At 36.0% G+C, this 12,459-nt stretch overlaps 1 protein-coding gene across 1 annotated transcript; it reads right to left on the reverse strand.

Moving 5' to 3' along the window:
• Window positions 1–213: 213 nt before the first annotated feature.
• On the reverse strand, window positions 214–9,476 carry LOC106091118 (uncharacterized). Its single transcript, XM_013257540.2, has 3 exons — window positions 8,965–9,476; window positions 565–685; window positions 214–485 (listed from the first exon to the last, which is right to left on the reverse strand). Exons 1-3 carry the CDS (start codon window positions 9,131–9,133, stop codon window positions 302–304), a joined length of 474 nt encoding a protein of 157 aa, XP_013112994.1. The 5' UTR covers window positions 9,134–9,476; the 3' UTR covers window positions 214–301.
• Window positions 9,477–12,459: the final 2,983 nt, after the last annotated feature.

Below are 12,459 nucleotides of genomic sequence, written 5' to 3' on the forward strand. Positions count from 1 at the left end.
TTTTAAATATGACAAAAATTATGAATTGAATATGATAACAAGCGACATATAAAATACAAAGATATAATGGTTGCTTCTACTATCTTCAAGCAGCTGAAATTATGTAAGTACATAATAAATCTACTCTATCTACGGAAATGAGATGTTATCACTATAAGATATAAATGTCAACAAGAAAACTAAAATACTTTCATCTAAATAACAGATCTCCGATTCAAGTTGTATGATATTTTGTATTTTTTAGGGGGATTTTGTATTTATTGAATAGTATTTACAGAGATGAAATAGCCTAGAGTTAGAATTACTCCTTCTTAGCTGGCGCCTCTTTGATGGCTTCAGGATATTCCAATTTTACACCAGGTTCGCAGGTGAAGATGGGACAGCAAAAGGGGAAGGCAGCAGTTTTGTTGGTCTTCTCTGTGTCCAATTTACACTTGTCATTAGCCAATGGCAAGGGACCGCAATCTTCGACTAATTCCAACAATCTAAAAGGATATAAAAGAAAGTCGATCATTAAACATCGTTTTTACTTTGTATATTTCTACGGGTAAACGATTGGCATACTTTGTAGGATCTTCCTCATTTTGCACACAAGTTGAACGACCACAGAATGGTGTTAGTTCCCAAGATTTTCCAACTTCAACAGTAGCACAGCGAGTGGAAGCAAAGCACATGCCAGGAAAATCTGGAAAGCAAATTTGAAAAATGAAATCAAATTAAAATGATGGTGACAGAAGAATAGGTGTGATTACAATTACAAATGTATCGAACTGAAAAAGTAAGCAGAAAATCGGTATTGCAAGCTTATTTGCTCTAGACTGGCCACCAACCACAAAACGTGGCTTTCCTTTTCCATTTGCAAAGAAAATCTCCGACCATTTGGCTCGCCTCGAAAGAGAAGCAAACAAACATTTTAAAATTTAATGATCTTCGCCCCAACTGGCAAAAAACTTGAAAACGGAAAAGGTAAGTTTTGACAAGTTTAATGTCTATCTGGGAAAATATTTTCGTCTGTATAGTTTTTTAGAACTTTATATCCTGGCCACAGTACAGTGATCGCATTACCTTCTCGCTACATTCAACCCCCGTACTTAAGGGTGCACCTTAAAGCCCCTTATATCCCTTGCCGAACAAAATAAGATAAACTTATTTTTACAGAATGTAATTAGAAATATATTTTTCTAATGGCTAAATTGAAGGATCACCTTGGCTATACAAAATTTCAAACAAATACTGTTAGACCATTTTGTATGTCATGCAGGGGCATCACCGTTTATATTTCATCGTGAGAAACATAAAATTTTTAAAATATTCAACATCTTAGTATTTTTAATTAAAATTAGATATGAATATTTTATGATTTATAACTCCCTTGATTAATAGCTACTTCGAAACGCCCTGTGTTTTTTGTATGTTTATAAACATTCAAGGCTTTCCATGTAGTGCGCATGTGCATTGTGATCATCTTTCCACATCGTTTGTCATTACTACGCACATTTCAGGGGGCTCGTTGGATTTGCATTATGAAACTGGTAATAATCGTAAATCAGGTACTCGCATCTGGAACTGAATGCAAATTGCTCTCATTTACTTTCACTTTCAATGCTTATCTTGTCTCCCTCAATAAACGGTCAGTTCAAATTGCTTGTATAAATACAAAACAAAAAAAAAAAAAAAATAAATCTACACTCAGATATTATTATTTTTTCGGTTGAATTAACGTCGTATATTTAGAGAAAGTAGCAAAAAAACGAATAGAGATTTTGATCTTCAATTTGTATTTTTCAACGTGTTTTGAATTTTGTGATCTCTATATATTTGGTGGGAAATTAAAAATTCATTTCATAATGATGGAAATTGGGTTAAACAGAAAAAATGTGTGGCCTGTTTGAAGGTATAGTGCTGTTGTGCTGGAAAACTGTTTAAAAAGTTTTGTTTTCATACCCACCGACATTAGATGGGGGGGTGGTTGGGGGTATACAAATCAAGTCATTCCATTTGTAACACTTAGAAATGTTGATCTGGAGCCCGATAAGTATATATTCTTGGTCGTCTCCACATTCTGAGGCGATCTAGCCTCAGCAACTGTGCCAGGTACAGTCCAAATCGGTCTATAACCCTTTCTTTCGAATATTATTCAAGCCTCTAGAAGATTCAATTTGTGTCTGATTTGACAGAAGTTTGGTACATAAAATACACATATGTCGTAAACTAAGTTGATTTTTGGCAATGTTGCAGAACGATTGGTGATGGATTACGACGTTTGGGCCCTGCCGAACTCTGCACATTCTTATTTGTTTTAGTAAATAATATTGTCGTTGAGAACAGCATCAAATTGTACAAAATTATTCAGAGTATTGAACATTCTTGGTCATACTCTAATGCTGTTTTTAATTAATAAGAATTAAAAATCATAAAAACGATATTTATTATTCCTCTTTCGAAAAAAAAAGGAATGGCGAAAGCGAATTGTAAGGGGTAGGCAGCACATTGGCTGGCCAATATATTACCTGTATTATTGAAACTACGGAATAACTAGGAGTAGTTTTCATGCTAATTTAATATGATTGTATAATAGTCGTTATGCTATATTGATGTGTTCATGAAGTTGCGATTCTATTTGTCTGTTCTGAAGTGAGGTTGTACATTATTCTACTAAATGTAATACTTTATTCCGATGTTAAGTTTAATTAGTTTCGGCCGGACTTTGTCGTTGAAAACCGGAAGATCCGGAAGATTTTAATTTTTAGTCCATGGTTCTTCGGGAAATTTTCTAAGAATTCGTCGTAGATATCGATTTTGATAACCACTTGGTGTTTTTTTTTCTGTGAACCCATGTTTTTTCTAAGAATGTTGGTAAATAGCATACTAGGGTAATTTTTTTTCAGATATATCAGAAGTTTAGTTTATGAAGTAGTCAGTGAGTGGATCCACTATCTCGTAGACAATTGACATAAATATAAGTTTTTACCAAATTCATAGTGTGTGGTTGATAAATTTGCGGCCGCATTCACAAAATTTAATGAAGCCTTAAAATAGGTTTATTTGGCACTTCAATTAAGAAAATCCATCAATTATATACCAATTCTGATTTTACTTTTTGAGCCCTTATAGAGCGCTATTAGTATCCTATATGTCCGATATTTTTCATGTTGAATTTTTTATGGCTTTCAATACCCGAAGTTTGGTCCGAATCTTGAGAGACGGATTACTGTCATACGATTTGATTTAAGCCCTAATTTATAAAAATTTTAAAATGTTTCAATATCGAACAATATTTAAGAAATCGTTTACTTTATTCACCCCAGAAAACCGGTTTTCAAAATTCAAACTAATTATCCTACTAGTTTATGTAAGTAAAGGGAAATCTTGCGTATCTGTTTATAACACCATATCGATCCCAGCTAATTTAACTTAGTTCACCAGAAGGAAGGAGTTTTATTAAAATATAAAATATATTTTCATGTGGACATACATCTTGATATGACCAAAAATAGTACTCTTATTTCTGCCAATAATGAGTTTAAAAATATTTTTGGGAAAAGGTAAATGAATTTTAGTAACATTAACCTAATTTTTCCTCGGAACATCCCATTAATATGGAAGGAGGAGAATTATTTCATATTTCATGAAATATGGACTAATATTAAGATTCAAATACCAAACCCGTTGTCCAGAAATACAACGTATAAGATTAGCTTGGCCGCCTCTGATGCTGAAATCGTGGCATTAAATCCCCTCCTAGTGCTGACGATACTTATGAGGTAATTGCGTTGATAATCAGCCGTGTAAACGTCTCCACTAAGGGGTGTAGCTCTGTGACAAGTCGTTTCGACTCGGCAATAAAAAGGAGCTTAAACTTGTATCGCACAGCACTCGTTGATATGAAAGAAATATCCCCGCTGTTCCTTAATGGAATGTTCATGGGCAAAGTAAATGGAAAGTGGACTGCATTTTAAAATGGAGGAAGGTTTACTACGAGTATATTCCCAATATTTCACTTCTCCAGTTATTACTCTTCTAGATACAGAACACGAAATATGTTTTTTTTTATTTCACAGTGTATTTATATGCGACCTTTCTTAATATATTCAAATAGTACTTGAAGTCAAATAACTATTTGAATATTTTTTACTTTAATCACAATGATGTTTGAAATAAAAACAGTTTTACTTTATATATATCTCATGTTATTTGTGTTAATCGTAAAAGTCGCAATTCAATGCGGCATTCAAAACATTAATGGTCAATGGATAGGAGGAAATACGTGTTGTTGGTAAAGTCCTTGTTTCTTTGAGGCTGATAAAACAAAATAACCACTATGAATAAGGTTAAGTCGGCTTAGTTTTTGGCCGTATACGAGGCTGGTAATAAAATGTGAGCTAGATGCATACGTTTCTAATTGCGAATATGTAGATAAAATTTTGGCAAGGCCCAGTATGCAAAACAAGCGAAATTTTCGGTAGTAAATACATGGTGATAAACAACTGTGCATTCTTTGGCCAATCTGCCACACTTTTTTGCTGATAAAGAACGCATTTATAAAAATTCTCAAAGCAATAGCAATGAAACAAAAACAAACCGAAAATTTCGTTTAGGATATCTCAATGAATTTCTTCTTATGGCAGCAAAAATTTCGTTTGAGGTGCATACCGTCCAAAAGCTTATTAGCGTAAACTCAATGTAGAGTAGGTAAAGAAATTTTTATGACCTGGATTTAACTAAATACAAAAACAAATCCTGGCCTGTCTACACTGCGTTTTTGGGGATTCAAGTGACATACACAAGCGTTCATGCGTATACATGAATACACAGTTCTAGAAAACAGTTGCATATTGTTGTACTTTTATCGATTATTCAGCCATTATTTATTTGGCATTTAAAAATTAATCCTGCAAAAATGGGATTTATTTTTGTATAGTAAAAACTCAAAAAAAAAAAAAAAAAAAAAAAAAAAAAAAACAGAACTACGCACTTAAATCTCGCAAAAGGCCATAAATCCGGATTTAGTGGCCAATGTAAACGTACTTTAGGGTAATGTTTGCAACATATGAATTTGAATCCAGTAGTATTACACTAAAACGTGACTTGTGTATCTTGGTTTTTAAAATGTTATGTTATGTATATACTACAGTTTTTTTTTTTTTGTATGTTCATTTTTAAAGACGTGGTTCCATAGCTTCAAAAAACAAACCTCGCGTGCACTCGTTTATAAGACGATATGGGCAAAGAAAAAATATCTATCACCCCGATCGGTGATTTATGTCAATACAAGACTGTAACTTAACAAAAATTTACCCATGACAAATGGCGATATACCAGTTTGTGTTAATTATACAAAATATCTTTAGTTGGTGTTGCAATTAGTAATTTATTAGTAAGTCAATTTAGTCAGTTGAGCAAGTTGGGACTGTTTGAAACCTTTTAAGATTTGTTTTAAAACAAACTCCATTTGTGGCATTTGGTGACAATGCTTCCAAGTTATGGAGGCAATGCTATTTGTACCCCACATCATTATTGTGCCAATCAGACAGGTATAATGCTACAAACGTTTGTAATAAATTGTTTTTGACATAATTGGATCGTGTGGTTGGGCAGTTTGATTTTGGACATATATTTTGTCATCTCATGTACCAATACGCTTCATTAGCCGTATTAATGTTGTATTGCATTAAAATTGCATTAAAATCTTTCAGTATGAAGTAAAAGTTTTCTGGAATAATTCATACATTCCATGGGATTGTCCGCTGTTAGATTTTCATTTCAGTCAATTGGTTCGTCACTTCTCTGGTGTACCCTATATCACCACTGTGGTACAGGGTGTTATAACTTTGTGGATTTGTTTGCAACATTATGAAGGAAAGGAGCAAGACCCGTTATTATATATACCGATCGGCTTAGAATAAATTCCTGATGTACAGATCGCATTTATTGTCCGATTGACGTAAAAATTGGACAATTCACTTTTTTTGCTGAAGGACAAACGAAATTGTTTTTGAACGAAATCGGTTTAGACTTAGATATAGCTCTCATATATAACTTTCATCCGATATGACCTTTTAAGGCTGTAGTAGCCACAATGTTGGTCCTATCTTTATAAAATAATGTACGAGGTGTTATTTTAGGTTCTAATAAGTGTACAAAATTTCATCAATATCGGATAAAATTTAGCTGTTATTCTGTTGTAACCAAAATTTAGGTCGTATCGTCACATCTTGCACATCGATATTTCAATAAGTATACAAAATTAAAGTCTAGCTATATTTTGACATAGGTTCTCTGTATTAAGAGAAGTAGCTAGACTAGGTGGTGTAGGATATTTTACAGAAATTAATTTTTCAATTACTTGTGACTTTAAATTAAGAAATTGGTGTATATGGGAAGTAGAAAAAAAGTGTCTTAAATTCAAACTTTGTTGAAATGACAAATAATCCTTCCAATATCGGTAAGGGTTAAGGGATAGTCTGAAAACATGCATGAAGGATTTAGTTGAGTTCCAGCTGGCTTAAACAACGACTTCTCTTTGAAATGGTTCATATTTTGGCAAAGTTTTCATATGCCACTACGTCGTCAGCAGAACGATAGCACTTTGGGGTTTAAAACACTTGATCACATAGTTATTCGAGCAAAGTTTTTAAACCCTCAACAGACCTAGTTTTGGCTTGAAAGTAGGAGTAGGTTCTCCTAGTCCTTCATCGGATAATCGAGGTTACGAAAGGAGGGGGAACGGCAGAGTTTCCGGAGAGGATTCCTGAGACGACGATTGGGATGTATGAATGGCAGGGAGAAACTCTAGCACATATGCTAACTGATAGCTGATGGCTCGAAGCTGGGAGAGTAAAGAGGTGTTTGTATATACTTTGTCAATTGACACTACGATTTTGGCGGAGTTTCGAGCAATCATGGAGTGCGTTAAATGGTATAGTCGTAATACGAACCCAGCTGTTGTGAACATGCTCGTGGTCATATGACTATTAGGACGATAACATCCTGGATGGTCGTGCTGGATTGACAAAGTGTAATAACAGTTTTCGGTAAGAAGAGGAAATGAAAGTAGGAGCAACTTGGCACCAAGGGCATGGGTTTGTCGATGATAAACTTGAAGACGCGAAACCTTTCGTAGCAACCACATTGTCCATGGCTTGATGGATCAGATAGTCTCTCGGAAAGGGAGGATATTTGCTGGGCTACCGACAAGAAGAAGAAGCGAAGGTTGAGAGAGAATAGAAATGAGATGAGTAAAACCTTCGGCATATACGAGGGACACTTGAGGTTGTAGGTGTGCCTTCTCGGGATATATGAGACTTGCAAAGCACTGTATTTGGGTATGTCGACCAAACTTTTGAGAACTTCCTATGCCAATGCTTTTCTTTGAACAGGACTCTGCACATATCCCACGATTGTATCTGTACTGTGGGTTTTTATAATCAAATTGTAAAATGCAAATTTGCATATGAAATTCTTTTGAGGAACAGGGACAAACTTCCCACTCATCACTGAATGCTGTCCTATTCAAGTTTTAGCTCAATAATAAGGTGACTCCTTTTTATGCCAGAGTCCTAACGGGGTGCAGCAGTGTGACACCTCTTTGTGGGGAAGTTTTTATATGGCTGCCATATCGGATGGTGCATTACCTCACTAAGTCGCCAGCATTAAGAGTGGATAAACACCGCAGTAGATGTTTTTGTTTATTATGTTCTCGTCAGGATTCGAACCCAGGGTGAAACCTTACTAAGGGTGTAAGTTAAGGAGTTTTTTTAGCTTAGACATGAACCACATATTTGTAAAATAACAAAAAAATAAGTACAATTTTTTCTAATTTGAACTGAAGATTTCAATTCTCAAAGCATACAAATGTGGCAGAACATATAAAGGGTATTGAATCTTTTTTCAAATTACCAGTTCCTGGTTCATGTCACATCAAAAACAACTTAAAATTAACTTGAAAATATCAGATTTTAATTAAAATCAAATATCGGCAATTTTTAAATAATAGTTTTCTCAAAACAAGAAATGAAAGATTGAGAAAAAAGATTGTTTAAATTTAAAATAAAAGAAATTTGAAAATTTTTGAACAAAGTTTTAAAATCGTACGCAAGTCACTGTGTAAGTCCCAGAGCTGGTTTTAAATTTGCGCAAGTACCTAAATGTATATATCATATGCGCTGGCTGAGGAGTGTAACTGAATCCGCACACAACTGGTAAATGGATATTTTATTTTTTAATTTTAAGTTTTTGCCAGCAGCTGACTTAGTGGTTGGAATAGCCAAAGTGGTTCGCAGACATGATTAGAACCGGTCTCGCCAAACCAACCAAATTTGGGTATGGCATGCAATGAAGTCATAGCTCTTGGGACTGCCTTTGTTTCAAATTATTCCATATTTTTCTCGAAACTGAGATGAAAAAATGTTAAATATTCGATATTTTTTGTGCAACTTCCAAAAAAACCGGGGAGCGTCATATTGTAAAAATTTTCAAAACAGCAATAGAACGTACAAACTAAAAGCTGCCGGTTAATGGGCATGAAGTGATTGGTTTTAAAAGTGAAAAATGATTTGCGAAAAGTAAGCTGCATACATTTTGGGTTTTCAAAAAAAGGCAGAACGCTGGAAAAGGGTGTATTAAAGTCAAATATAAATATTTATATGTTCGTTTCAGGCATTTTCAATATTATTTGAAATCACTCAAGGAAATGCAAGTCATTTTCTCAGTTACACCAGTATAACAAATGCCGGCTACAGTCGTTACTTATTAAATCATCAATTAGCTCATACTGAAACACGCACAAATACACACACATTCTACGTGGTGATCATTGCTTGCATTGTAAGTGGCATGCATGGCAAATGCCCAAATTTGTTAAACATGTTTTTATCGACGCCCAATTGAGAGGGGGATCCCCCAATGTTGGAGCCAGGAGTGGATTGAGTTCAGTTCCGGTATTGCTTTAACACCCTTACATACCTCTTAGCACATCAGCTGGTATCAGGCGTTTATAGATTTTGATGGAAGCCTCAGCTGGAGCAGCGGCGGTTGCAGCTTCCTTTGTGTCTTTTTCTTTATTTTCTGTGGCAGCTCCACTGACGCAGGCTACCACCAACAATACGGCGAATGTGTTGACCAAGAATTTCATTTTGCTTTGTTTGTTTTGCTTCTTCTTTAGTTAAAATTTATTAGGGTGGAACGAATAGATTTTTTGCAGTTTTTTTGTTTTGTTTATTGTTGTTGCTGTTGGGGGTTATTTAATTTGCAAATTTTGTGTGATTGTGTTGTTTTTGAATTACAGATACACGCTTTAAGCCTCTAGACGGTTTTTTTTTATTTTGTTTTGGCCAAATAATGCTGATGTTGTAGGTACGAATCGATCGTTTTTAGTCGTGTGTTTTTAGTATGATTGTTTCTCCAGAAATGTTTACAAAAAACCAACTCACGAACCGTTGCAAGCGAAAGTGAGCACTGAATTAAATTTCAAAATTGTTCAAACACCCGTATTTATATGTGCGGCCCAAACGTCAACTTTCCAAAAAGACAAGTCGCGGTGTTGGTGTTGCTGGCTGGCTGGCCGACTGTGGCTGCTGCTTGGCCCGCTCATAGTTTGGTAGGTAGGTTTGTTGGCTTATACGTCGTTGTTTGTTTTTGTTAAACAAATGGTTACGCCACTGTAAATGTTGGAGCAGTGAATGCGTCACTGCGAGCCGATACACAACGACATGCGTACACCCTCACCTAATCAAAAACAACAACAACAGTAGTAGCCGCAGCATGACAGTCGCTGAGTTTTCCACTGACCACAATAACATTCGTCTGCATGACGGTGTCTTTGTGAAGAAACTATCCTTTCACCAAAATGCCAGCAAAGTCAGCAATCATATTGTTCGGCCTAATTAATGGGGATGTCCCAAAAAATTTGCCAAAGTTCAAAGATTCATCATTAATTTTGTTTCATACACTTAGCAGAGAATGAAACAAAACACTGCCAACATTTGAGGGCAAGTTTAAAACCCAGCGACACAATTTCACACTGACCTCCTTAAATTAATAAACACAATGGCAGGCACAAAAAGGTACGACGACAAAAATTAAATTAAATTAAAAATATTCTATAAAAGTATGAAGCAATGTTTTGAAACTGTGAACAATTCAAACCATTTTTTTGTGTGATTTAAACTTGAAAACGAATGACTTGACCAATTACAGAGGAATGGTTTGGAATATATTCAAAAATAGAGGTGTCTTAGAAAGAATTGAATGACTTTAGTAAGAAGAATGTCAAAGGAAAACGATGCTTAATATATTTTCGTCATACAAGGTCGGTTTTGGCGGGAAAATGACTCGTCAACTATTTTACAGAGAGCAAAATTTCTATCAACATTTTTGGAAGCAAGAATTCTGGAAACGGTTGCTGTCATATGGCTAATAATGTCTTCATTTGGAGAAAGGTAACAACGCATTAAGATTTGCCACACCGAACTTTGAATTCCCAACACAAACGATATATCTTACCAATTTTAGTCGAAATCAGATGAAAAATTCGTCTTCGTAAACCCAATAGGAGTGTCCCAAAACCAAAAAGATTATTTTTTGAAACGTATACCCTCCACTTGTTGATCTCAATAAGCAAAATGCGAAATATTATGGCGATTGGTATACGATAACCTATGCTGACTCGCCCTCTAATGTTGGATGTAATACTTCTAAGGGATCCAGATGAGGTTTTTGGTCCCAGAACGAAATTCGTAAATGAAGTTCACATATATATGACTTTTAAGGTTAAAACATGAATTCCGTCCTGCGCCACTGCTTTTGGTTTGATGTAGTGAAAGATTCGATTCTTCCTGCTGTCTGTCGTTTCTATTTTCGAATTCAAGGTGGTGACCGTTTATGTCACTCAAACATCAGGGCATTTATCACATATCAGAAGAAACGCTATGAAATTTAGTAAAAATCGTTCCAGATTAAGATATACCTTCCAAACAAAAACTTTACAAAATTTAGCATGAGGTGATTTGGTTTCGATTTTGATGAGGACATCAAATGCGATATAAATTTTATAGGCTGTAGAAGCCACAATTTTAGTCCGATCTTAACATGATTCGGCACGAGCTGTTTTATTTACCTCCAAATAAAAATGAGGCCTGTAGGAGCCACAATTTCTGTCAGATCTTACCAACATTTGAAGCGACAGGAGACTCAATGCAACCCAACGAACAGGGAGCCGATGATGGTACCATCACCTACTCCCAAGAAGCCCATTTACTTAAGATTTGGAAGGCTATGATAGGCAAACATCCTAGTATTGGAACATCAGCTAGTACAGGGAATGGAAACCCAATACAGTTTAACGAACAGGGACCCGACGATGGAACCATTACCGACTTTATAAAAAGTCGGAAGACTAGACTAGGCAAAGAACCAAAAACGATGACATCAGCCAGTGCAGTGACAGGAAAGTCAATGCAGTCTAAAGAACAGGGAGCAGACGATGAGATCATCACCTATTCCCAAGATGACCATTTACCGGAGAACCAATGATTGAGGTAATCCAGATAAACCTCTACCGGAGCGGGACTGCTACACAGGCTCTGATGGAGAAAATCAGCAAGGGCAAGAACAAATTTTCTGGACTGAACCACATCAACTACCAATTATTCTATGCTAACACTGGTACTCGGCCGAGGACTTGCGTTATTTGTCATTCGACTCTCCGACACCGCCACCCACGTCGGAGCTGCAACGGCTGGTGAGGTAAGCAAAACAGACAGGAAACGAGGTACTAATAGGGTGCGATGCCAACTCTCACCACATTTCGTGGGGTAGTACCAACACTAATAAGCGGGCCCAAGCCCTGGCAGAGTTCTTGAATACTAACGACCTAATAATACTTATTGGTAACACCGCTACCATTATTAATAGGATTAGGGAGGAGGTATTAGATGTGACGATATGTTCGGAAAATCTAATCGATGAGGTTCAGGATTGGAGGGTCTCTTTGGAACACACTTTCTCTGACCATCTCTACATTAGGTTAAGAATAGCACGGCCAACGCCGAATCCGATTAGCTTCCAGAATAAGTTGAAAACCAACTGGACAAAATTCGGAAGGCTGTTCAGAACAAGACTTGGGCAAGATAATTTAGATTGTCCAAGCATAGAAGAAATTGAAGAAAATGTCAACAGGATTACGACTGCACTGGTAGGGATGCTTGATGGAGGATATCAGCCCAAGAAAAACACTGGATGACCGGGGAGATTCGCAATAGTGGGAAAGAGGTCCGCAGACTTTTTAACAGAGCACTTCGTAAAAAAGCAGAAGTTTATTGGGATGTGTATTACACACGGCTTAAGGAATACAATAAGATTAACAGAGCGTCAAAACGTGCCTCCTTGAAGCTTTTCTGCGAACAGGTCGATAGCGTTAATGACGCCGCCAAGATAAAAAAGTTTTTCCAAAAACCCATG

This window comes from Stomoxys calcitrans, chromosome 4 (assembly GCF_963082655.1).
Source record: "Stomoxys calcitrans chromosome 4, idStoCalc2.1, whole genome shotgun sequence".
NCBI lineage: Eukaryota > Metazoa > Arthropoda > Insecta > Diptera > Muscidae > Stomoxys > Stomoxys calcitrans.

What these genes read in the sequence shown, in the direction of transcription:
- LOC106091118 (XM_013257540.2), bottom strand. Translation starts at nt 9,133, where the DNA reads ATGAAATTCTTGGTCAACACATTCGCCGTATTGTTGGTGGTAGCCTGC. An exon ending in ACCAGCTGATGTGCTAAGAG is followed by an intron (nt 686 to 8,964) that starts GTATGTAAGGGT and finishes TTTGCTTTCCAG; the next exon opens with ATTTTCCTGGCATGTGCTTT. An exon ending in AATGAGGAAGATCCTACAAA is followed by an intron (nt 486 to 564) that starts GTATGCCAATCG and finishes ATATCCTTTTAG; the next exon opens with ATTGTTGGAATTAGTCGAAG.